We start from the raw sequence: 23622 nt of genomic DNA, 5'->3' as shown, positions 1-23622 counted from the left end.
GTAGTATATATAGTACTAAGCCACACTTTAGTATATATTGTTGCAGAATCACAACCAAACATTTTGCCCTTCTAATTTAAAATATGCCTTCCTTAGTGATCAGCACCCTGCCCACCCTGTGGATGTGAGCACAAACTGCTCACCGTCCAGCTTGCAAGTTCAAGTTAATTAGAAAACTGGTGTATTTTGCTGCATGCAGCTAAGTGGTGCCATAGGTCTGCTGGACATCCGCCATCTATAATTAGTCACAGGTTGCTAACAGACCGTGAGAAGTCGGGCGTGCAGCTCTGTGAACACTTGAAAATTTATATTTTTTATGGCATAAAATTATACATTTTCCAAAATATGGAATAGACCATCTCCATTATTAGAACTTAAAGTAGATTCGGTACTTATGTAGTATCTGGGCTGCCGATTTTTTGATTGTATGCCTTAAGTTAAGGCATACAATCAGATGCGATGCGATGCGATATCGCATCGCATCGCATCGCATCCGATATCGGATGCGATGACCCGATTTTTCCATAGGAATCAATGTTAAAATGATTCCTATGGAAAAATGGGTCCTTTTCATACCCCTACTATCCAAGTGGGCATGGAGTTGGATATAAACCTGTGGCGAGCGTAGCGAGCCACCGAGCCCGAAGCGTGGCGAGCGAAGCGAGCCCCGCGAGGGGACGGTATTCGTCCCCTCGCGGGGCTCGCTTCGCTCGCCACGCTTCGGGCTCGGTGGCTCGCTACGCTCGCCACAGGTTTATGTCCAACTCCATGCCCACTTGGATAGTAGGGGTATGAAAAGGACCCATTTTTCCCATTGAATTCCATGTTAAAATGGACTCAGTCCATTTTAACATTGATTCCTATGGAAAAATCGGGTCATCGCATCGCATCGCATCGAATCGCATGGTCGCATGCGATGCGATGCGATCTCCCGATCCGACCCGATTTAGAAATCGGCAGCCCAGATACTACATAAGTACCGTAGATTCTCTCATTTTAAGGAATTTTTGAATAAAGACTGCATAAAACAAAATACTAAAAGTTTTAAATAGGGAGACATCATTTAGTGGTGTTTACATAGTGTTCATTCTAGCACTCGCCATCTTTGAAAATCCATGCTGTTCCTCTTCCCTGCCTGGGGTGTCGCTGTCTACTGTAGTGCTTCTAGCACAGTGTGGTCTGTATATCAGCACTGATATGCAAACCAGACCTGTGCTAGAAACACCACAGCAGACAGTGACACCCCAGGCAGGGAACGGGAACTGCATGGGTTTTCAAAGATGGTGGGTGCTAGAATGAACACTATTACAGTATGGTTCTCCAATTCCTGCACTCTTCAGGTATCTGGAATTTATGACATACCAATACTTCCATCTTTCCACTTCGAGCCATCGAAGCTGGGATGGAAAATGGTGTCCAGTGCCATCAGAACACCAACAGCAGCGGAGATGTGCCGCCAGCAATGATTAGGTCCCAGTGCCAGGGCAGATGACAGCACGTTCACTGCACCCTGATCCGCAGCCAATCAGGAGTAGTCACAGACTAGATCACTGCAACGGTTTCAAATTGGTTGCTCATCTGTGAGCTGTGATTTGGCTCACGCATTCTACCAAGACAAACTGCAATCACCTCTTGCCCTGGCACTAGAACCCGATCTGAGATATGTGTACCCCATATGAAGAGAGGTGCTAGGTGAGTGACCGAATTGGGGAGAGGGAGTTAGAGAAGAAGCAATAGTGAGAGGTGCATGGGGTGAGACCAGTAGGGGAATTAGTTGGGCGCCCACTAAGCTATTTGCTTAGTTTTACGCGTCGCTACTCTCGCCACACTTCGGGCTCGGTGGCTCGCCACACTATATAAAATCAACTCCGTGCCGACATGGATAGTGGGGGTATGAGCGTACTTACTATAGTGGGCACCCAACTAACATATAAGTACCAAAAGTAGTATGCATGGAGTGGGGAGAGAAGTAGGCAATACGATGTGCAGGGAGGGAAGGGTAGCAAGGAATGAGCTTTGTGGGGGGCAACAATTAAGGAGAGAGATGGAGGTTATTGGACACAAGAGAGAAAAATGACTTACAATAACATGAAACGGAAGGTAGAGTAACAACAGCTAACACTACACTTTCAGAATTGGCATTTGAAATGAATATAATCATTTTTTTTAAACAAACAGTGCAAAACCTGAATACAGAGTCTGTGAGACTGAAGATGGATAATGGGAATTAACGTATAGTCACCTGATGTAAGGCATAGCTCAGCAACAGAGCAGCATAGTAGTAAATTGGAAACCCTCCATCGTGGCTTACTTTTGGAGTCCACCAAACTAAAAAGGCAAATTCCAGGCCCATAAGCAACCTTAAAGAGAAATTGGAAGAAAAACAAAAAACAAAATGATGTGCATTATATTGGAGTGAGTTGGGCGTCTCGCTCATCGTGGCTATATCACCGCTGATAGTGCCTGTTTGGTGCAGCCATGAGTGCCACCTAAGCCTGGCTCCATCTGTAAGTCATGCCTACAACAGGTTTCATTCTAAACATTTTTGCAAATGCCAACATTGATTTAACAAAGTCTTAATCCAGAAGAAATATTCACATGTTCAAGCACTTGGTGAAGGAAAATAATCACTGTTGGCAAGATTGCATGCATTAAACCGCATGCGCTCCTTTGACATGCAATGTATTGAATGCGACCAACACATCCAATTTGGCCCAATTTCACGTCCCGATCCTTTGGAATCAGGTGAAATTGGATAAGTGTATGGGGGCCTTAATGTTTGTTAAAAGTTTTCTTTTTTTTCTGGGTTTCTTTAATGTACTAATTTTGTTCTTAGAGTGCGTTCAGGGAAGCCCACTATTTACCACTCTGGCGCTGTGGTTGATAATCCTCACATAGTTAGCAGTGCAGGTGATGTATTAATGCATGTCAGATATATATCGTTAGTAAAAACCGCTCCATCTGGTTGGGTGTGGTATAGGGGTCCGACAGTCAGGATCCCGACAGTCATTATCCCGACTGGCCGGACCCAGACAGCATGGTGAGCGCAACTAAGCCCCCTGTGGGCTCGCTGCGCTCGCCACGCTGCGCATAGCGAGCCACCTATTCTATTCTCTCTCTATGGGGGTCGTGGACCCCCACGAGGGAAAATAGCAGGTGGCAGTCGGGAACCCGGCTGTCGGTGTTTTGACAGTCGGGCTCCCGATGTCGGGTGAATGCCTGTCGGGACCCCAACTGTCGGGACCCCGTCCGGCCCCCATCTGGTTTGCCAGTCTCTCCCCACCAGGAACAAGGATGTCCCTGCTGCCGGCTCCGAGCTGCCCATGAGATCTTGCTATAATAGCGAGCTCTGGGGCATGCCCAGTGCAGCCGGTCAGGTGTAAGAGTGCTGGCACTTGCACAGAAATATGTGGGTGCCGATTAGTAGGCAGGACATAACTGCTCTCCTTATCAGCTGAAGACAGGATGATACAGTGAAAAACATGGAAAGTCTGAATAAATAAGATCATAAATAGGAACACAGGAAAATGCAGACACTTATTAACTTCCATATGCAATACAGCAATGAGGCGCATTTATTAAGCTAGGCGAAGTGATAACGTGTCTGGTTTTTATCACCAGCCAATCAGCTCATAACTGTAAAGTTACAGGCTTGGTTTGAAAAAAAGACAGGTAGTAGCCGATAGGCCGGTGATAAAAACCAGACCCTTTATCACTTCACCGAGCTTAATAAATCTGCCCCTGCAGTAAAAATAGATATAAACTGCACGATAAAGCAAAAAGATAATACATTTAGGAAGAGATTCTATTAACCACAATGTTCACTCTTATAATTTCCAGGAATGACAGTGGATAGAGTAATGCTTATACTTGCTAGCACCTTTACAGGACGTGAGCAAAAAGAAGAAAGATTTTATGGAACGAAATTGCTAATTGAAAAGTAAAAAAGTGAAGAATGTACATTAAAGTCCCATTCTCACCTCATATAGCTGTGCTCAGCCCATGTCCTTGCCTGAAACATGAAGCACAACCCGCCATACATTTCCCACAATAATAGTCCACTGTTTATCATATTTTAATGGTCACTTCACACAAAGGTGTCTGCATAACTTCAAGCCCACCACTGTCCTCTTTCCACAATATGTTGCCAATTCCACCATATGTTGCCCATTACTACATATAGTCTCATGTCCATCACAGTACAATGCCCGCTATATGATGCCCATTCCTACACAACATAATGGGGTGTATTCATTGCTTTTTGTGAGCGGTGACAGCCAGCAGGGCTGCCTGCTCACTGTCACAGCTTGCATGGTCAGTATTCAACTGCACATGCCGATTCCACGGCTCTGGGTTTTTACAGCAATGTGGAAACAGTGTGTGCAGCCGCCAAAACAGCAAGGCTTGCGGCTAAATGCAGGGGGCTCACTGCATTAGCCGTGAATCTTGCTGTTTAGGGTTCCCCCGGAACATTGAATACAGTGAGCGGCCGGAGCAGGGGTTAAGCGGTCAACATAGTATCTTGATGCAAACCATAATCCCACGTCCACAATAAGTGCCTGAGCCAAGTATAGCCATACATCTCTTTTTTGGTGGTAGTTCGTGGTCTCTCCAGAGTATACAGAATAATAATACCCATGCAGAATGGAAATCCAACGAAGGGGAAGCTTCACTTCATTAAAAATGGTGGTTTCACCTAATGAAACTGCCATGATTCCAAACAACAGTGTCAATATGAACCACTTCGCTAGTAGACTGGAAGTGGAGCTTTCACCAGTGAGCTGCTATGCTGGACAGAGAAGCTGCATGGTCAGGGCGACCTCTTCTCTTTAGTGCAGTATGGCAGCTTAGTGGCATGCTATGAATGCCAAGAAGTGGCCCAGAATGCGGGAAACAGACAGCCATCTATCAAACGGATGTAGGTTTGAAGAATCTGAAATCATATTGTAGATCTGTAACCAATAATACACCTATAAATGACAACATAAGTATTCTACTTCATATTAAAAGTATAAGGAAAGGAATAATTTTTCGCAGCAGTACACTTGGGATTACACTGTGAGTTGCACACCGACCTGAAAGGCATGGCTTTGTGGAAGATGTTCAGTGGTTTGGGTCCAGCTGTGTATTTGCTGATTATGAGAGGCAGTAATATTTGCAACGGTACCATTGGAACAGCCAGAAGAGCCAAGTGTTCCTTGGGAACTCCCCTTTCTACCAGTTTCAGACCAGTAACCGCATCAGCTGCTGAAAATCCAATCTGTAATTATAATGATAATAATAATTTTAGTTAGGATAGGGCTTTCTCTAGCTGGACTCAAAGTCGCATTACAGGCATATAAAAACAGCATTTATTGGTAAAATTACATTCACAGATCTAATACTCACAAAAAACATACTTAGATACCCATATAGGATAATTACATGATGTATATATGGTGGCACACAGGAACAGAACGATTTACAGCATGGAAGGAAAACATTTCTGAACACTCAGATACATAAAAACAAGTATTTCTTTTCATTTTTGAAACTGCACTGAAAGAAATGACAGAAGAATGTGCTGGGATTCTGTAGGTAACATCATTTTTTTCCTAGGTGCCAGTTTCTTATAAAATCACCTATTATTTCTGATGCTTGGTTATGCAATAGGTTAGACCTGTGTTTTCCATCTCTAGTGCTCAGGGAACCTGGGCCGAACAGTGCATGTGTGTTTCAGATCTCCTCACAGTATCACATGTGAAATGCTCACTACCAGTGGAGGATATAAAATATGTCAGTCAGTAATGAATACACATGTGCTCCGACAAGGAGACATGGACATCAAGCTATTAGGGTTACCTGCAATATCCATATATGTTGTACACTGACTGTACAAACATTTAGCAGTTTTTCCTAAATACCTGTACTTGGTAATTTATTTTCTATAAATACAGGCAAGATCTAATACTGTGGTGATACAGTTAATTTAATAGCAACTGGCCATTTTTTAGTATCGATGTGCACATTGTCCAGTTTCAATAGACCCGCCCACGTCTGCATGTGGCATCCAGCATCTTGGATCAGAGACACAGCTAAATGCACTCTTTAGAAGTTAAGACAGCACTATTTACTATTCTACATAGCATAGTGCCTTGATAAAAATGCCATGTGAGGCGTTACTATGCACATACTATGAAAAATCTGCTGAGTACCGCCTGGTTCCTGACAGAGTGGGTACATGAGAGGACCTGCTTGTTCTCGCCCATTGAACACCTGTATGTATGTATGTAATGTAATGTATGTACACACACACACACACACACACACACACACACACACACACACACTTACAGATAGTTTGTGTGCTTAGTTAAGGAGAACACAAGGTGTTATATGTAACTGCAGACACAGTAGCTGTTATAACAATATTCTTACACAGATATGTATTTTTGGAAGAGTTACTGAGCACTCCCTTATAAGTCCCTCCATTGTGTAAAGTGGCACAAGGTAAACAACTGTTAGGGATTACTCTTGCCACGTACATGGCATTATATAGGTCTTTATTTATTTTCCTGCATTGGTTTTGTTACACAACACAATGGTTGCTAGAACAATATGCCAAGTCTCTTATTTGCTTACTATACAGTTACCCAAACAATACGAGATGAGAGGAGAGGAGATGTTGCTGTAGATATATATGACAGAGAAAATATACTATTTCTAAACAGGGATAATTATCCCTACTTTTCAGCAGTATTTATGTTGCAAACTAATGGACTCTTAATGTGCATTCTTAAACTCATTATGGTCTGCAGCTTTGAAAAATAACCCTGTAAAATACTGCATGCATAAGTATTCAACCCCTACAGACTAGTACTTGGTAGAACCACCAGCATTTGGGCCCCCATACACTATGCGATTTGGTCCCGATTTCACCTGATTCAGATGGATCGAGCAGTGAAATCGGGCCAAATTGCATGTCTAGACACCGTGTCCGACCCGATGCACGGTCCCGTGCGCATTGGATCGGAGTCGGGTGGTCGGACTGGCTGCACATAAGATTTGCTAAATCTTATGTGCAGCCGGGCAGGGGACTCCTGTGAGGTGGCTGGCAGGGGACACAGAGGCGGCGGATGCCGGCAAGGGAGCCGGAGCAGGGAGGCAGTCAGTGCTCCTGGGAGGTGGAGGGAGCAGGGGGGCGGCAGACACTGCTAGTAGGGCAGAGGCAGCGGGCAGGGGACACAGAGGCGGCAGTAACGGAGAGCCGGGAGCTGTCAGTACTGGAAGAAAAAGCCCATAAAATGAATGAGCAGCCTGTGATTGGCTCAGCGCTCTCTCAGCCAGTCAGCAATTGGCTGAGAGAGTGCTCAGCCAATCACAGCCTGCCCATACATTGTATGGGCTTTTTTTTTTCCAGCACTGACAGCTCCCAGCTCCCCCTGCCCGGCTCTCCATTACTGCCGACTCTGTATCCCCCGCCAGCTGCCTCTGGCCTACTAGCAGCATCCCCCACCAGCCGCATCACAGTGTCCCCCAGCCCACCCCCTTGATGTCCGCTGCCCCCCCCCCCGCTCCCTCCACCTTGCAGCTCCCCAGGAGTTGTATATGATAAATCGCATGTGATTTATAATATGCAAAACTTGGTACATCAATGCCTAATCATGTGTCCCCCTCCCGGGGAGCTGCAGGGGGAAATCAGGTCTTAATCATCGGACTAATGTATGGGGGCCCTTAAGTCTATTGGGGTAAGTTCCCACCAGGTTTGTAAACCGTTTGGGAGTGATTTATGGCCATTCTGTTTGGCTGATGCTTGTGCACTACAATTTTCAAATAATACAACAGATTCTCCATTGGACTGAGAGCTGGATTGTGACGTAGCCTATCTGTTGTTGAGCCACTGGTACCTTATGCTTGGGACCAATGCTAAGCCAAGTTTTTTTTTTTTTTAAACCAGACAAGGTCCCTCAATTATAACAAGATGCCCAGTCCTGGCTGATACTTGGTTATGCAATAAGTTAGAGGATATGATGCTGCTACCCTGATTCCCCTATTTTCAAATAAAGTTGGAGTCAAAAGGTTTGTCTTATGGTGTGTACACATGGTCGATTAGGCTTGCTATTGGCAAGCCACCTGACATTTGTGATTTGTATGATATAGTGCAGATCTGCACTATATACAGTCATTGCAGCCCTGTCTATCTGGGTTTCTAATTGTGCTGCCATAGGAGTGCGCATCAGGATCACAAGGTAAAAAACCTGTGCGATCTGCATGCAATTTTGACTATATAGTCAAAATCTCATGCATACACCATTAAAGACTCCACAGGCCTGCCCCACATGTCACTGTTGTGATGGTGATCACTAAGGAAAGGGCAGTGTTAGATTTGCGCTATACATAATTTGAATTCAGGCCAAAAAGATCAAATGTCTGCCTCATCCAACAACACAGTGACGTGAGTGACCATGATGTTTTCTGAGAAAGTCCAGAGGAGAGAGCCTTGTCTAGGCAATGCCTGGGCGGTATGATGAAGCTTCCATTTCCTCAAAATGTATCCCAAGTGGAATCTCCAAGCAATTGGATATTATTATTATTTTGTATCAATCTCCTATCTTGTGCATATATAGAGTTGCATCCTTGTATACTTTTTCAAGTGTGTGTGTGTGTGTGTGTGTGTGTGTGTGTGTGTGTGTGTGTGTGTGTGTGTGTGTCTCAACATAAAAGACACCCATGTATCAATACATTTTATACATGAAAGTCAGTCGTTTATCTGAGTGACTGAGATATGCACCGAAACAACTTGACCGATGGGGAAGCGGTTTTCACTATAGTGTAGGGTGCAGGTTTTAGGCCAAGTGGATGGGATAGATAGACAGATGTGTTTTTATGACAGAACACTAACATGATTGAACACACCAGATCATGACTGTGCATTTTTTCACCATCTGAACTACTTCCAACTCCCACCAAAACCACATCACAGAGCCTCAGCTGTATCACTCCACAACTGTAAACACTAGTATCACTCAGAGAGGGGCAGGTTTACTAAGCCTGGTGAAGCGATAACACACCAGCCACTCAGCTGCTAACTTTCATTTTTAAAACCCAGGGCCAGATGCACTAAGCTTCAAAAGTGATAAAATTAAGAGTGATAAACAGCCAGCCAATCAGCTCCTACCCGTCATGTCACTGACTGTGTTTGAAAAATGTCAGGCAGGAGCTGGCTGATTATCACTCTCCATTTGATCACTTTTGAAGCTTAGTGCATCTGGTCCCAAGCCTGTAACTTGCCAGTTAGGAGCTGACTGCTTGGTGCATTATCACCTTCCACTTGATCACATCAATAGGCTTGCTTAATAAATCTTCTCGCAGGGACACTACTCTCAAAAAAGAAGCACATCAGAGCCTCCCTGGCTACAGCACATCACTGCCTACCTTACCGCCAAACACATTTTAATAAAGAAACATTTAAAAAATATGTAAAAATGACTACATAACTCACGGCATCTGACATCAACCCTCACCAATGATGCCGTAATGAACAGGACTATTTTTGTTCTCCTACTCTGTATTGGTTCCACCATACATCATCTCATATAGAATTAGGGCTTAGTTAGACCTGATCGCACAAAGCCCTGCTATCAGGTAGACACCGCACTGTGTAAGGCTGCGATAAGCCTGCGAATGGCTGCCAATCCATTAGCTATCAATCACCATCAAATGATTTTACCAGTGTGTGCAGTACTTGCGTAGCCCAGAACTTACTTGGCAGATGTGATAGAAACAAACAGGCTGTTCGGAGCTGGAGCAGACATCACACAACTTACCTTCAAACGCCTAGGCACGCCTGCGTTTTCCTTGACACTCCCAGAAAATGGTCAGTTACCACCCCCAAAAGCCGGCTTCATGTCAATCAACTTACGTAGGGCCAGCAATAAAGAGTCTATAGCCATATGGCCTCACGCATGCATGCTGCGAGTCGTACACATGCGTTGTATATCAATTATCTCTGGGTCTACTAATTCGCCGCCGTGCGATCAGGTCTGAATTGTGTACCCATAGGGAGCATTTTATAAGACAGATATACCACTCCTGTGTGTGCGATCACACTATTGCTGTGTACACATGGGTCAATATGATCGCTGGCAATATATTGCTCAGTGTCCTGTTTGCATCAGCAACCAGAGAAGGGCGCTGATGAAAATGTCACACTGCCGGGAGAAGAGGCAGGGAAAGTCGCTGGTTGGAGAAGCATGCTCCTCCGACCAGCGACCATTAGGGGGCTGAAAACGGGAGCGCACACCCGGCGATTTATTGCCGGTGCACACTCCAATCGCTGGCAATATGGTCGCTCAGTGACCATATTGCCAGCGATTTTTGCCTGTGTACACAGCTTTTGAAATACGCACTTGAGTGATTGAACATTCTCAGCTTCAACATTATTTATAGTGGAGCTTGAATAAGAATCACTTAATTCGAAGATTTGCTGTTTGCACAATAAACACATTGGTTTATTGCATCTAATCTTGATTTACTAATCCCAAGTAAGAATAATGGACTCTAGCACATGGACTTTAATTTTGCTGTTATTTATTTAGATTTTGAGTCACTGACTGGAACCATTTTTAACTATCTATAGTGTTCCTTCTAGGAACTAAATGGGGCAGGGTGCTGCTGCACGGGGGCAGACCGGGCCTGCCGACATCACTAAAGGGGGTGTGCCCAGGCCGCGGCGTCACTGAAGGCGGCAGGCCTGGCCACAACGAAGTCCCTGAGCTGCCGGGCATCGCCATCTACGGTGGCACTTCCCCAGTGGGACAGGCAGCAGGGCGCTGCTAGAGGGGCAGGGCGCATTTTGCCTTTAAAAAAAAAAAAAAAACGGGCCGGGGGCCAGCGCCCCGCTAAAAACGGAATCGGTAATCTGTCAGAATGAACTTAGGTCTACAGTCATTAGGTCGACCCCACTAGGTCGACTGGCAGGAAGGTCGACCTGACTTAAGGTCGACATGGGCCAAGGTCGACATGACTTAAGGTCGAATTTGCATAAAGGTCGACATGAGGAAGGTCGACTGGTCATAAGGTCGACATGGTTTTTTTTTCAGTTTTTTTATCCGAATGTCGACACAGTCGACATGGACACAGTTGGCAATGAGAATCGGACCCTCGGATCGCTCGCTTCGCTCGCAATGCTTCGGGCACGGTGGCTCGCTTCGCTCGCCACAGCTATAATAACCACCTCCACGCCCTAGTGGATGGTAGGGCATGAAATACCGCCTGTCGGCACATGTCGGCTCACAAAACAGTGAAAAACCCCATGTCGACCTTCCTCATGTCGACCTTTATGCAAATTCGACCTTAAGTCATGTCGACCTTGGCCCACGTCGACCTTAAGTCAGGTCGACCTTCCTGCCAGTCGACCTAGTGGGGTCGACCTAATGACTGTAGACCTAAGTTCATTCTAATAGATGACCGCATCCCCTAAAAACAGAGGAGCGGGAACATTAATCTATTTATAGCTATGCGAGCTGAGCAGAGCACTGCAGCTAGTAAAATAAATAAAGGAACCATTGCTGTATATCACGCGGTAGAATCTGTATTATGTGTTTGTGTTTACAGGTTTTGTATGGTATAACTGTTAGCATTGATGCCTCAAAGCACTAAAGGCCCCCATACATACATACATACATACATACATACATACATACGGGAGAATTCGCATCCAATTCCCCTTGAGCCACCCAGGACCTTCCCGGGTGGTAGGATTGCATGCAATACACTGCATGCGGTACATCGCATACGATTCCTGTTCCCTGCGCTGGGAGGGGGTCCGACCAACAGGAGATCTTACATGCAGCATGTATGATCTCCGGCTCTGATGCAATGTGCACGGGACCACCCAACGGATTGGACCAGACATTATGCTATTTGGGACGATTTCACAGCCCCATCCACTGGAATCGCATAATGTATGGGGACCATCAGGTTCCATTCCCACAAAGGCCATAAGTGAACTTTTCTGTGTGTGTGTGTTTTATCTGGGCACACTTAAAGAAATTAAACAATTGCTAAAAAATAATAATGATAATTATAAAAAATAAAAAAATCACATGGAAGAACTATTAAAACACTGTAGGGTGCAAGGGTTTTGGAGCAAGCACTTATGTCATTATACAATTTAGACAATATGGACAGATATAACAAATAAATAATACAAGTTAGAAATATACACATTGTACTCACTTTAGCCGTTAAGATCAGAACACAAAACTTGAGAACCGCCGGCATCTTCACTATGCTGAACAGGAGGCTGTAGGCCTCAGTCACACTCTCCGTCTCTTCTCTACTAGCTCTTCCAGCAGAGTTCTCTTTTTTCAGTAGCGCAACTAAAGTTGTAGTTATAAAAAATACTGCTCCCCAGTAGTATAAGAAGTCTGGAAGACAAACACCATGTATTACATATTAGCTATGTAGTGTGTGCATTCTTTATTCAACAATGAGAGCAAATATAACCCAGGGATTCAGGTTCCCAGACAAACAATTTGTTCCCCCCCCGGTAAAAACCTTGATGTAAAAGAATTGTGACTCTTTGGAAGCAGGTTATGTGGGCAGGCAAGCCATGGTTTTGTAGGAGAATTCTCAATGTTGCAGCACAACCACCAAACGTGCCTTCCTAAACATGATGTGGGATGATGGGGGAAATTTACTAAAGGAAATTTGTAAAAAAATAGGTGTATTTGTATCCAGAAATACACTTATTTTTGACATTTACTATCCCGAAAATACTCCAATTCATAGTCGTATTGATGTGCTATCAATACGAATACGAATTGCCGTATTTTCGGGATAGTAAATGTCAAAAATAAGTGTATTTCTAAATACAAATACACCTATTTTTTACAAATTTCCATTAGTAAATTTCCCCCTATGTATCAAGCAGTGTAAAGAGAGGAGAATTGGACTAGTGTATAAGATGCCCATAGCATTCAATAAGCATTGAGATAGCTTTTATCAAGTACATTCTAAAATAGGTAGAAGCAAATTGGTTGCCATGGGCAACTTCTCCACTGATAAAGCTCCCTGTTTCAGACCAAAATGCATTACAGTAGAAGGATCCTGCATCCACAGACCAGCTTTGAACAGCACATATTGAGGTATCGTCAACACCTATTCACGCTAGCCACATCGGGAGAGGACAGAGGACATTGCCTACCAAGCCAGCACAAAACGGCATGCACAGCCGACTTCAGCACAGCGGCAAGGTGTCCACTAATATCTTCCCTGCACGGAGAAAAGGTTCCTCAGGCACAACCGCCTACCTGAGTGGAGACAGGTAATGTGATCTACTTTTTACACCGCATCAATGGTTCTTAAAACTGCATGTTGTATAAAATATAACAAGGACACCTATTGGATGGATATACAGTATGCACTTAATTGAGCTTTTGAACACCGACACTTGTCCTTCACAAGCATCAGTGTCATTTACATAACAACAGTCCATATAGAACTCTTCTTAACCCCTTCCTGACAGAGCTAGTTTTTGCGTTCCTGACAGAGCCATTTTTTTCAAATCTGACATGTCTCACTTAAGTGGGGATAACTTTTTTTTGCTTTTACTTATCCCAGTGATTTTGAGATTGTTTTCTCGTGACACATTGTACTTCAAATTAGTGGTAAATTTGGGTCGATACAGTCTGTGTTTTTTTGTGAAAAATACCAAAATGTCGTGAAAAAATGGAAAATTTAGCGATTTGCAAAATGTTAAATTTTCTGCTTGTGAGACAAATAATCATACCACTCAAAATAGTTAATAACTAACATAGACCATATGTCTACTTTATGTTTCCATCATTATTTCAACTTCCTTTTAATTTTTTTGGACACTAGGAGGCTTACAATATGAATAGCAAATTCTCAAATTTTCAAGAAAATTTCAAACACTGATTTTTTTAGGGACCAGTTCAGTTCTGATATGACTTTGAGGGACTTGTATGTGAGACACCCCCATAAATGATGCCATTTCAAAAACTGCACCCCTCACAGTATTCAAAACAGCATTTTGGAAGTTTGTTAACCTAGGTGTTTCACAGGAATTAAAACAAAGTGTAGGTGAAATTTCAAAATTTCATTTTTTTTGCAGATTTGCAATTTTAATACATTTTTCTAAGGAACACAGTACATTTTACTAGAGAAATGTGACTAAAAATTGATTCCCCCAATTCTTTTGTTTTCAAAAATATCCTATATGTGGCCCTAGTGTGCACGTTGACCAAACCACAGGCTTCATAATAGAAGGAGCACCTACTTGATTTTGGAGCCTCCTTTTTATGAGATTATTTTTTAGGCACCATGTAGGTTTCTAGGCACCATAAGATGCTAAAATTTAGGAACCCCCCCACAAGTTACCCCATTTTGCAAACTACACCCCTCAGGGAATTCATCTAGGGGTATAGTGTACATTTCAAACCCCCAGGGGTTTCACCAATTTTGATACAAGTGGGCAGTGAAAATGAAAAATTACATTTTTTTACACAAAAATGCAGTTCTGGCTCAAAATTTTTCATTTTCAGAAGGTATGAAGGAGAAAAAGCACCCCAAAATCTGTGCCCCAATTTCTCCCGAGTACGGCAATGCCTCACATGTGAACAAAAAATACCAGTTGGGTGCATGGCAGGACTCAGAAGGGAAGGAGTGATTTTTGGATTTTGCAGCTCAGATTCTGGTGGAATTTTGGTGGGTGCTATGTCGCATTAGCAAGACCCCCCAAGCACCAATACAGTGGAACCCCCCCACAAGTGACCCCATTTTGCAAACTACACCCCTCAGGGAATTCATCTAGGGGTATAGTGTACATTTCAAACCCCCAGGGGTTTCACCAATTTTGATACAAGTGGGCAGTGAAAATGAAAAATTACATTTTTTTACACAAAAATTCAGTTCTGGCTCAAAATTTTTCATTTTCAGAAGGTATGAAGGAGAAAAAGCACCCCAAAATCTGTGCCCCAATTTCTCCCGAGTACGGCAATGCCTCACATGTGAACAAAAAATACCAGTTGGGTGCATGGCAGGACTCAGAAGGGAAGGAGAGATTTTTGGATTTTGCAGCTCAGATTCTGGTGGAATGAATGGTGGGTGCTATGTTGCACCAATACAGTGGAACCCCCCCACAAGTCACCCCATTTTGCAAAGTACACCCCTCAGGGAATTCATCTAGGGGTATAGTGTACATTTCAAACCCCCAGGGGTTTCACCAATTTTGATACAAGTGGGCAGTGAAAATGAAAAATTACATTTTTTTACACAAAAATGCAGTTCTGGCTCAAAATTTTTCATTTTCAGAAGGTATGAAGGAGAAAAAGCACCCCAAAATCTGTGCCCCAATTTCTCCCGAGTATGGCAATGCCTCACATGTGACCAAAAAATACCAGTTGGGTGCATGGCAGGACTCAGAAGGGAAGGAGAGATTTTTGGATTTTGCAGCTCAGATTCTGGTGGAATTTTGGTGGGTGCTATGTCGCATTAGCAAGACCCCCCAAGCACCAAGACAGTGGAACCCCCCCACAAGTGACCCCATTTTGCAAACTACACCCCTCAGGGAATTCATCTAGGGGTATAGTGTACATTTCAAACCCCCAGGGGTTTCACCAATTTTGATACAAGTGGGCAGTGAACATGAAAAATTACATTTTTTTACACAAAAATGCAGTTCTGGCTCAAAATTTTTCATTTTCAGAAGGTATGAAGGAGAAAAAGCACCCCAAAATCTGTGCCCCAATTTCTCCCGAGTACGGCAATGCCTCACATGTGACCAAAAAATACCAGTTGGGTGCATGGCAGGACTCAGAAGGGAAGGAGTGATTTTTGGATTTTGCAGCTCAGATTCTGGTGGAATTTTGGTGGGTGCTATGTCGCATTAGCAAGACCCCCCAAGCACCAATACAGTGGAACCCCCCCACAAGTGACCCCATTTTGCAAACTACACCCCTCAGGGAATTCATCTAGGGGTATAGTGTACATTTTAAACCCCCAGGGGTTTCACCAATTTTGATACAAGTGGGCAGTGAAAATGAAAAATTACATTTTTTTACACAAAAATTCAGTTCTGGCTCAAAATTTTTCATTTTCAGAAGGTATGAAGGAGAAAAAGCACCCCAAAATCTGTGCCCCAATTTCTCCCGAGTACGGCAATGCCTCACATGTGAACAAAAAATACCAGTTGGGTGCATGGCAGGACTCAGAAGGGAAGGAGTGATTTTTGGATTTTGCAGCACAGATTTTGGTGGAATGAATGGTGGGTGCTATGTTGCACCAATACAGTGGAACCCCCCCACAAGTCACCCCATTTTGCAAAGTACACCCCTCAGGGAATTCATCTAGGGGTATAGTGTACATTTCAAACCCCCAGGGGTTTCACCAATTTTGATACAAGTGGGCAGTGAAAATGAAAAATTACATTTTTTTACACAAAAATGCAGTTCTGGCTCAAAATTTTTCATTTTCAGAAGGAATGAAGGAGACAAAGCACCCCAAAATCTGTGCCCCAATTTCTCCCGAGTACGGCAATGCCTCATGTGTGACCAAAAAGTGGCAGGACTCAGAAGGGAAGGAGTGATATTTGGAGTTTGCAGCACAAATTCTGGTGGAATGATGGTGGGTGCTATGTCGCATTAGCAAGACCCCCAAAGCACCAATACAGTGGAACCCCCCCACAAGTCACCCCATTTTGCAAACTACACCCCTCAGGGAATTCATCTAGGGGTATAGTGTACATTTCAAACCCCCAGGGGTTTCACCAATTTTGATAAAACTGGGCAGTGAACATGAAAAATTACATTTTTTTACACAAAAATGCAGTTCTGGCTCAAAATTTTTCATTTTCACAAGGAATGAAGGAGAAAAAGCACCCCAAAATCTGTGCCCCAATATCTCCCAAGTACGGCAATGCCTCACATGTGACCAAAAAATACCAGTTGGGTGCATGGCAGGACTCAGAAGGGAAGGAGTGATTTTTGGATTTTGCGGCTCAGATTCTGGTGGAATGAATGGTGGGTGCTATGTGGCATTAGCAAGACCCCCGAAGCACGGTGAAATTATGAACCTAATATTCCATAGATGTGTGGTATATTTTAAAACACTCCTTTATACATAGGCCGGGTTTGTCGGGGCAAGTGTCACACTGGAAAATAGTTTGCTTTCTTATTCCCTTTTTATAGCAAACTTTGCAACTTTTTTGTGTCCTGCCCTTTTTTCCAGTGGAGGGGATTTCATCAGGAAAATGCTGCCCTGGTACAATACGGGGGCCAGTACTAGAAGTACTGGGGCCCTCTGCCTGCTGGTTCCCAAATATTAGGCCCTTTATGACTTCCTCTTGAAAGTGCATAAATGTCCCCCTCTGGCCGGTAGAACGGAATAGCACGTAAGCGTTATACAGTGCCATCTGGATGATATACACGGCCACCTTCTTGTACCAGATTTTTGTTTTCCGCAGGGCACTGTACGGCTTCAGTACCTGATCTGAAAGATCCACTCCGCCCATGTACCTATTGTAATCCAGGATACAATTAGGTTTGGAGGTGTGGGTACTGGTACCTCGTACAGGGACGGAGGTGGTACTGTCTCCGTGAATTGTTGTCAGTATAAGGACATCCCTCTTGTCCTTATATTTGACCAACAACATATTTTCGTTGCATATTCCCCTGCTTTCACCCCTTCTCATTACTTGGGCAATGTGCGTTTTTGGGAGGCCTCTTTGGTTCTTGCGCACAGTACCGCAAGCTGCTGTACCTCTTGAACCAAGGGCCTTAAACAGGGGGATGCTAGTGTAAAAGTTATCCACATAGAGGTGATAACCTTTATCCAGGAAGGGGTGCACTAAATCCCAGACAATTTTCCCACTAACACCTACGAGGGAGGGGGGGCATTCTGGCGGTTCAATTCTTGAATCCTTCCCTTCATAAACCCTAAACCTGTGGGTGTACCCTGAGGTGCTTTCACACAGTTTATACATTTTTATGCCATACCTTGCCCTCTTACTGGGAAGGTACTGGCGGAATTTAACCCTTCCTTTAAAATGTATAAGGGACTCGTCGATACAAATAAATTTTTCAGGGATGTACACCTCTTCAAATTTGGCACTGAAATGATCAATGACCGGCCTGACTTTGAATAGCCGGTCAAAGGTGGGATCATCTCTGGGTGGGCACTGTGCATTATCGGTGTAATGTATAAATTTAAGAATTGTCTCAAATCGAGTCCGGGTCATGGCCATACGGTAAAATGGAGTACTGTACAGAACATCTGTACTCCAATATTGCCTAATTTCTGGCTTTTTTACTATGCCCATATGAAACACCAGACCCCAAAACGTCATCATCTCTACTGCATCTACAGGGGTCCACCTAGCAAATGATGACGTGGGGTTTTGAGCAATAAACTGCTGGGCATATAAATTAGTTTGGTCCACCATTAAATTTATAAAATCATCAGAGAAAAATAATTTGAAAAAGTCAATTTCTCTGAGACCTGTGGAATCAAATTGGATTCCTGGCATGGCCAAAAACTCAGGAACCTGGGGCTCAAAATTGTCTGGTGGTGGGGTCCATACGAGATCAATTGTTGGGGGGGGGGGTCTCAGCTGCTCTACGGGGGCGTCTTTGAGGGGGTCCCTCATCACCAGAGGAGGAAGAGGAGCTTAAGACGAATCCTTCAAATTCCCCGCTTGCATCACTGGCTGTGTCTGAGTCAGAGGCAAGCATGGCATATGCCTCCTCCACTGAATACATTCTCCTGGATGACTGGGAGGACATTTGGGATGCCATTTTTATTTTTGTGTTACTGGTAGTGAAATGTTTCAACACGTGTATAGTGTAGGGGGGGGTACAAACTTTATTTCAACCCGGGGGGTATGTAGTGTGTAGTGTGTATGTAGTGCAGAAAAAAAAAAATACTTTATACCAGTAATAAAAAAAAAAAATGAAGGGGTTAAAAATAAAAAATTGAAGGGGTTAAAAAAAAAAAAAAAAAAAGGTCCTGCGCCAAAAATTGAGCACAGATGTTGGTCAGTAACGTCTGTCACTGAACAGCGCTCAAAGGCAACAGGAATTTGATCAAAAAAAAAAAAAAAAAATAGATCAACCCTGTGCCGAAAAAGATGATCAGTGATGTACGTCACTGATCAGCGCACAGCGGCCACAGGACACCCACAAAATCACAGTGTGTGTAAAAAAAAAATTAAAAAAAGACCCCACAGCACACACACAAAAAAAAAAGGTGATCAGTGATGCGACACTGATTACCAGTGAGGTGCAGCAGGTGCACAACCTTTGGTGCAACTGACAGTGCAACTGACAGGTATATATAAAAAAAAAAAAAAACCTCTGTACCCCCAAAAAAGTTGCTGATCACCTCAGATATAGTGATCAGCACAAAAGGCGGGGGCAGCAGACACAAAATTTAGCACTCTCTATCACTCTCTGTCACTATCTCTCTCTATCTATCACTCTATGACACTGCAGCAGCAGCACTGACAGGTATATCTATATATAAAAAAAAACCTGCGCCCCCAAAAAGTTGCTGATCAGTTAATTTATACTGATCAGCACAAAAGGAGGGGGCAGCAGTCAGTTATATAAAAAATATATAGCACAATCTGTCACTATCTCTCTCTATCTCTCTCTCTCTATCTCTCTCTATCTCTCTATAACTATCACACTGCAGCAGCACAAAATATAGCACTCTGTCACTAGGCCTCTCTATCTATCTCTCTCTCTCTATCTCTCTCTATCTATAACTATATCACACTGCAGCAGCACAAAATATAGCACTCTCTGACACTATCTCTCTCTCTATCTCTCTCTATCTATCTCTCTATCTAGCTATTACACTGCAGCAGCACAATTTCACAGCACAGGAAGGCACAAGTAGCAACAGGATCCAGGAAGCATCCAGCACAGATCAAGCAGTGATGAAGCAGCGATCAGGTAAGTATGGAGCAAGGTTCTGGTCAGTATATGGCGGCAGGTGGGCACGGTGACCGCACTGCACGCTATTCCAGACCGGAATGGCGTCTGCAGTGCAGTCACCGTTAGTTTAAATCCCCCTCCTTGGCTGTGATTGGTCCGTCGGTCCGACGGACCAATCACGGCCTTTGGGGGCGGGCGGGGTGAGGTGGGGTGACACCAGTGTAACCCTTACACCCCGCGGTGATTGGTGCTGTACTTTACAGCACCAATCACCTCTGATCCCGTGTCACCGGCGAACGTTATTCGCCGGTGACACAGGAAAATGCTGTGAATGGCTGTTCACACTGAACAGCCAATCACAGCGATCGCCGACGGGGGGGCGGCATCGCAGCCCCCCCTGGGCATGCACGGACATGTCTGCTGTCAGGGACAGCAGACATGTTGAAACTGTCACCGCGTCTATAGACGCGGTGACAGTTTAAATCCATGACGTACATTTACGCCATGTGTCGGGAAGTGCTTCCCGACCATGACGTAAATGTACGTCAAATGTCGGGAAGGGGTTAATAATCATACAGAAGTAATCCAGCTCTAGCAGCATGGCATTTTTGCATGCTTTTAGGTATATTTTTTTTATATATATGTTATTGTGAATTAATTTAGCAAAACGGTTGTGAATGCTATTTTAGCTTAATAAAACAATAATTGATCATTTTTAATGTTTCACAGTTTACGCGTGAGATTTATGGGTTTATGACTTTATTCCACAAGCAAGTAAGAATAGCTTCCGCTAAATGATCATATACAAATATTGATCATTATTTTTCCAAATATATTGGTTAAGAAATTGATTAGCAAGGCATGCAAGGCGACGCGGTGCACTGTGTCTACATCAGGGACAAGAAAAGTGAATAACACCATGTCGGCCATTTGACTGTCGATCTAGCCCATGTTGACCTAATGCACGTGTCAACCTAATGATCCTGTCGACCTCTAGACGTGTCCGCCTTGATTGCATGTCAAACCTATGACCCATACCAGGATTAACAGGTTCATGTCAACCAAGATCAGGGCATTTAATGCAGATTTCTGTTTAAACCTCCACAGGTTCAAACAGAGGGCCTTATTCAAAACCGCTCACTAAGCAGCAGTCACTCGCTGCTTAGCGCCACCCACTGCCTAGCCAAAACAGTACGCGAACACATCAGCCCGCCCACATTCCCAGGAGAAAGCCCAGCATTTTTATGCCCAAGCAGATCAATTAGCCTGCGGAAATTAACCGCAGACAATTCAATCTGGCCCTTTAGGTCTTTCAGGGACTACCCCAACTCCTGGAAGCACTTTGTAGCCAATTCCCCACTGAAGTGCAACATATGAAAAAGTGTAGGCTAAAGGGAACATCTGCTTTGAAGAATAAATAATTTTCAGAAGAAATATTCTTTGACATATGGACACACACATATACTAAAAAGTAATATACATTGTAAGACATATACCTGAGAGTGTGACCATTCCCTTCGGCTGTGGTGTAGATCTTAAGTACTTGTTGCAGAAGTCTGCCGATTCAAGTGCTAGAAACAGAACATTCCCCATGAAGTATCCAGCGGTTTGTCCCACAGAGTTGCACGTTGAAGCATACCCTACGTTTTCTCTGGACAGCATAGTCAGAGCCCAGCCATCCACAGCTACATCCTGCGTTGCAGCCAGGAATTCAAACAGGAAGAAAGTGGCAGTTAAAGCAAACATTTGAGGTCCGTGATCTCCACCCAGGAGGTCATCTACCGTAAATGACAGATAAATCATAAACAATCCTATTAAGTACTGTGTAGGCACCAACCAAGATTTCCTCCGCCCAAACTTCTTGATATATAGAGAGTCTACAAGTGGCGCCCATAGCAGCTTCAGGCTGAATGGCCAAAAGACAAAGCTGAAAATGGCTTGGTCCGTATAACTCACATTTTTGCTCTGGAGGATTAACGGAATACTCCCTGCCAGTCCCAAAGGAATTCCCTGCAAAATATATAGGAAGAGCAACAAGAGGATATTCCCCAGTTCTCCTTGGAGTCCTATAATTCCTCTGTGCGCAGGAACTTCAGGGTCATGTAACAAAGTCTCTCCCTCTCCTTCCTCCAGCGTATCTTGATAGTTGTGGTCATTGCTGTTCAAGGTATCAAATTGACAGTGCTGCCGACGTTGCCTGCTGTCTTTTTGAGTGAGTGTCATTTCAGGCCTCTCTTTGGCTCCTTTGTACTTCTGGAAATATTATACCTACAGAGAGAAACAATGGAGCACATCAGGCAATAGTACAAAAAAGCATAAAGCAGACTATATAGTGACATACTCAAAAGTAAATGTGCATAATGAGTATACACCTGGTAATACATCATTCTGCACAAAAGTAAATTGATATGAAATCATCGCCTAAAAATATCCAGCATAAGTGGATTAAACAGAACAAGTTTTAAAAGGCCGTAATATCAGCCCCATGTTTCGGTTTGTCAGATAACATGAATCAATTATATAGCAAGCTATAGCCAAACAACCAGTTAATCTGGATGGATCAAGATTTTTAAGTATAGTAAAACATATGGACAAGGGGGACAAAGATTCCCAGCACATAAACTGGGGCAACTTAAAATGAAAGCATTTATGTCTTTAAACAAAATAATTGTAAATAAACAAGTTTAGCATTTAAAGAAATCGGAATGGTGTATAAAAAATTATGAATGGATTATAATATCCATAACCTTAATATCAATTCTCTGATCTCACACAATGTGAAATGAGACAATATAGAAAACACTAATGATAAATGGTTTTGCGCAAGTGCGCATAAGCGTTCACTATAGCCAGTGCCAATAGCAAGTTGCAAATAATCCGTAATGGTCAATGCTGTGTACTAGTGTGCGGTGACAGTACTGTTCCTATGTGAGAGAGGTAGGTGGCTACTCACACAGCACAAAAAATAATCACTAATGGTTTATGCTGTGTACTAGTGTGTCGGGGACAGTACTGTTCCTATGTGAGAGAGGTAGGTGGCTACTCACACAGCACAAAAAATAATCAGTAATGGTGGATGCTGTGTACTAGTGTGCAGTGACAGTACTGTTCCTATGTGACAGAGGTAGGTGGCTACTCACACCGCACAAAAAATAATCAGGAAAAAGCAGAACCAGCCATTGCTTTGCTCAGTGTAGACTGAGACATGTCTCTGTGAGTAGTGCTAGACAGTGATAGATGCCACATGACTGCATGTGTGTCCGGAGCTGTTCCATGGTTACATAGCGCTGCCGGCTGTGCCTGGATGCTGCACAGTGATACAGCATGTACCCCGGCGGCTGCTAGCGCATTACCCCAGAGTCAGTGTGTCTGGCACACTACAGGAGCAGCAACCCTCGCCCTCTCCTACCTGTATGTGACAGCTCAGCACTACCATCTTTCACCGGCCATCCTGGAAAATATTGTCCGCCCTAGAACAAGTTCCTCACCCTTCAACCAGCATGGAACTAGTTATCTTTGGTTTTGTTGACGGAGGAACGTATTTTACAGAAGGACTAATCACCCCCCAATCCAGCGCTAACTGCCCTAGTAGCGAGGCCTGACACGCACAACTACGCAAGCGCTAACAGGATAGCGGAAGCCATCTTTGTTAATGGCATAAATGCCCATGTGCAGTAATTTA

The 23622-nt window shown here is 43.8% G+C and overlaps 1 protein-coding gene across 2 annotated transcripts in view; it reads right to left on the bottom strand.

Moving 5' to 3' along the window:
* The window catches only part of SLC33A1 (solute carrier family 33 member 1), a 28160-nt gene extending 4639 nt beyond the window's left edge, over positions 1 to 23521 (bottom strand). The window contains exons 1-5 of one of the 2 annotated variants that reach the window (XM_083177895.1): positions 23350 to 23521; positions 21437 to 22208; positions 12220 to 12410; positions 5076 to 5260; positions 2243 to 2360 (exon numbers count right to left, since the gene is read on the bottom strand). In XM_083177895.1, coding sequence (XP_083034021.1) covers positions 2243 to 2360; positions 5076 to 5260; positions 12220 to 12410; positions 21437 to 22163 — 1221 coding nt within the window. In that variant the 5' untranslated portion in view covers positions 22164 to 22208; positions 23350 to 23521. Of the gene's footprint in view, positions 1 to 2242; positions 2361 to 5075; positions 5261 to 12219; positions 12411 to 21436; positions 22209 to 23080; positions 23254 to 23349 lie in introns of those variants that run through there. The other variant, XM_083177897.1, reaches the window with a different exon arrangement.
* Between the last annotated feature and the right edge of the window lie 101 nt (positions 23522 to 23622).

The sequence above is a fragment of the Crinia signifera genome, chromosome 3 (assembly GCF_055691185.1).
Source record: "Crinia signifera chromosome 3, ASM5569118v1, whole genome shotgun sequence".
NCBI classification, from domain to species: domain Eukaryota; kingdom Metazoa; phylum Chordata; class Amphibia; order Anura; family Myobatrachidae; genus Crinia; species Crinia signifera.
Note: the sequence above shows the minus strand (reverse complement) of the source record. Positions and strands in the feature narration are given on the sequence as shown.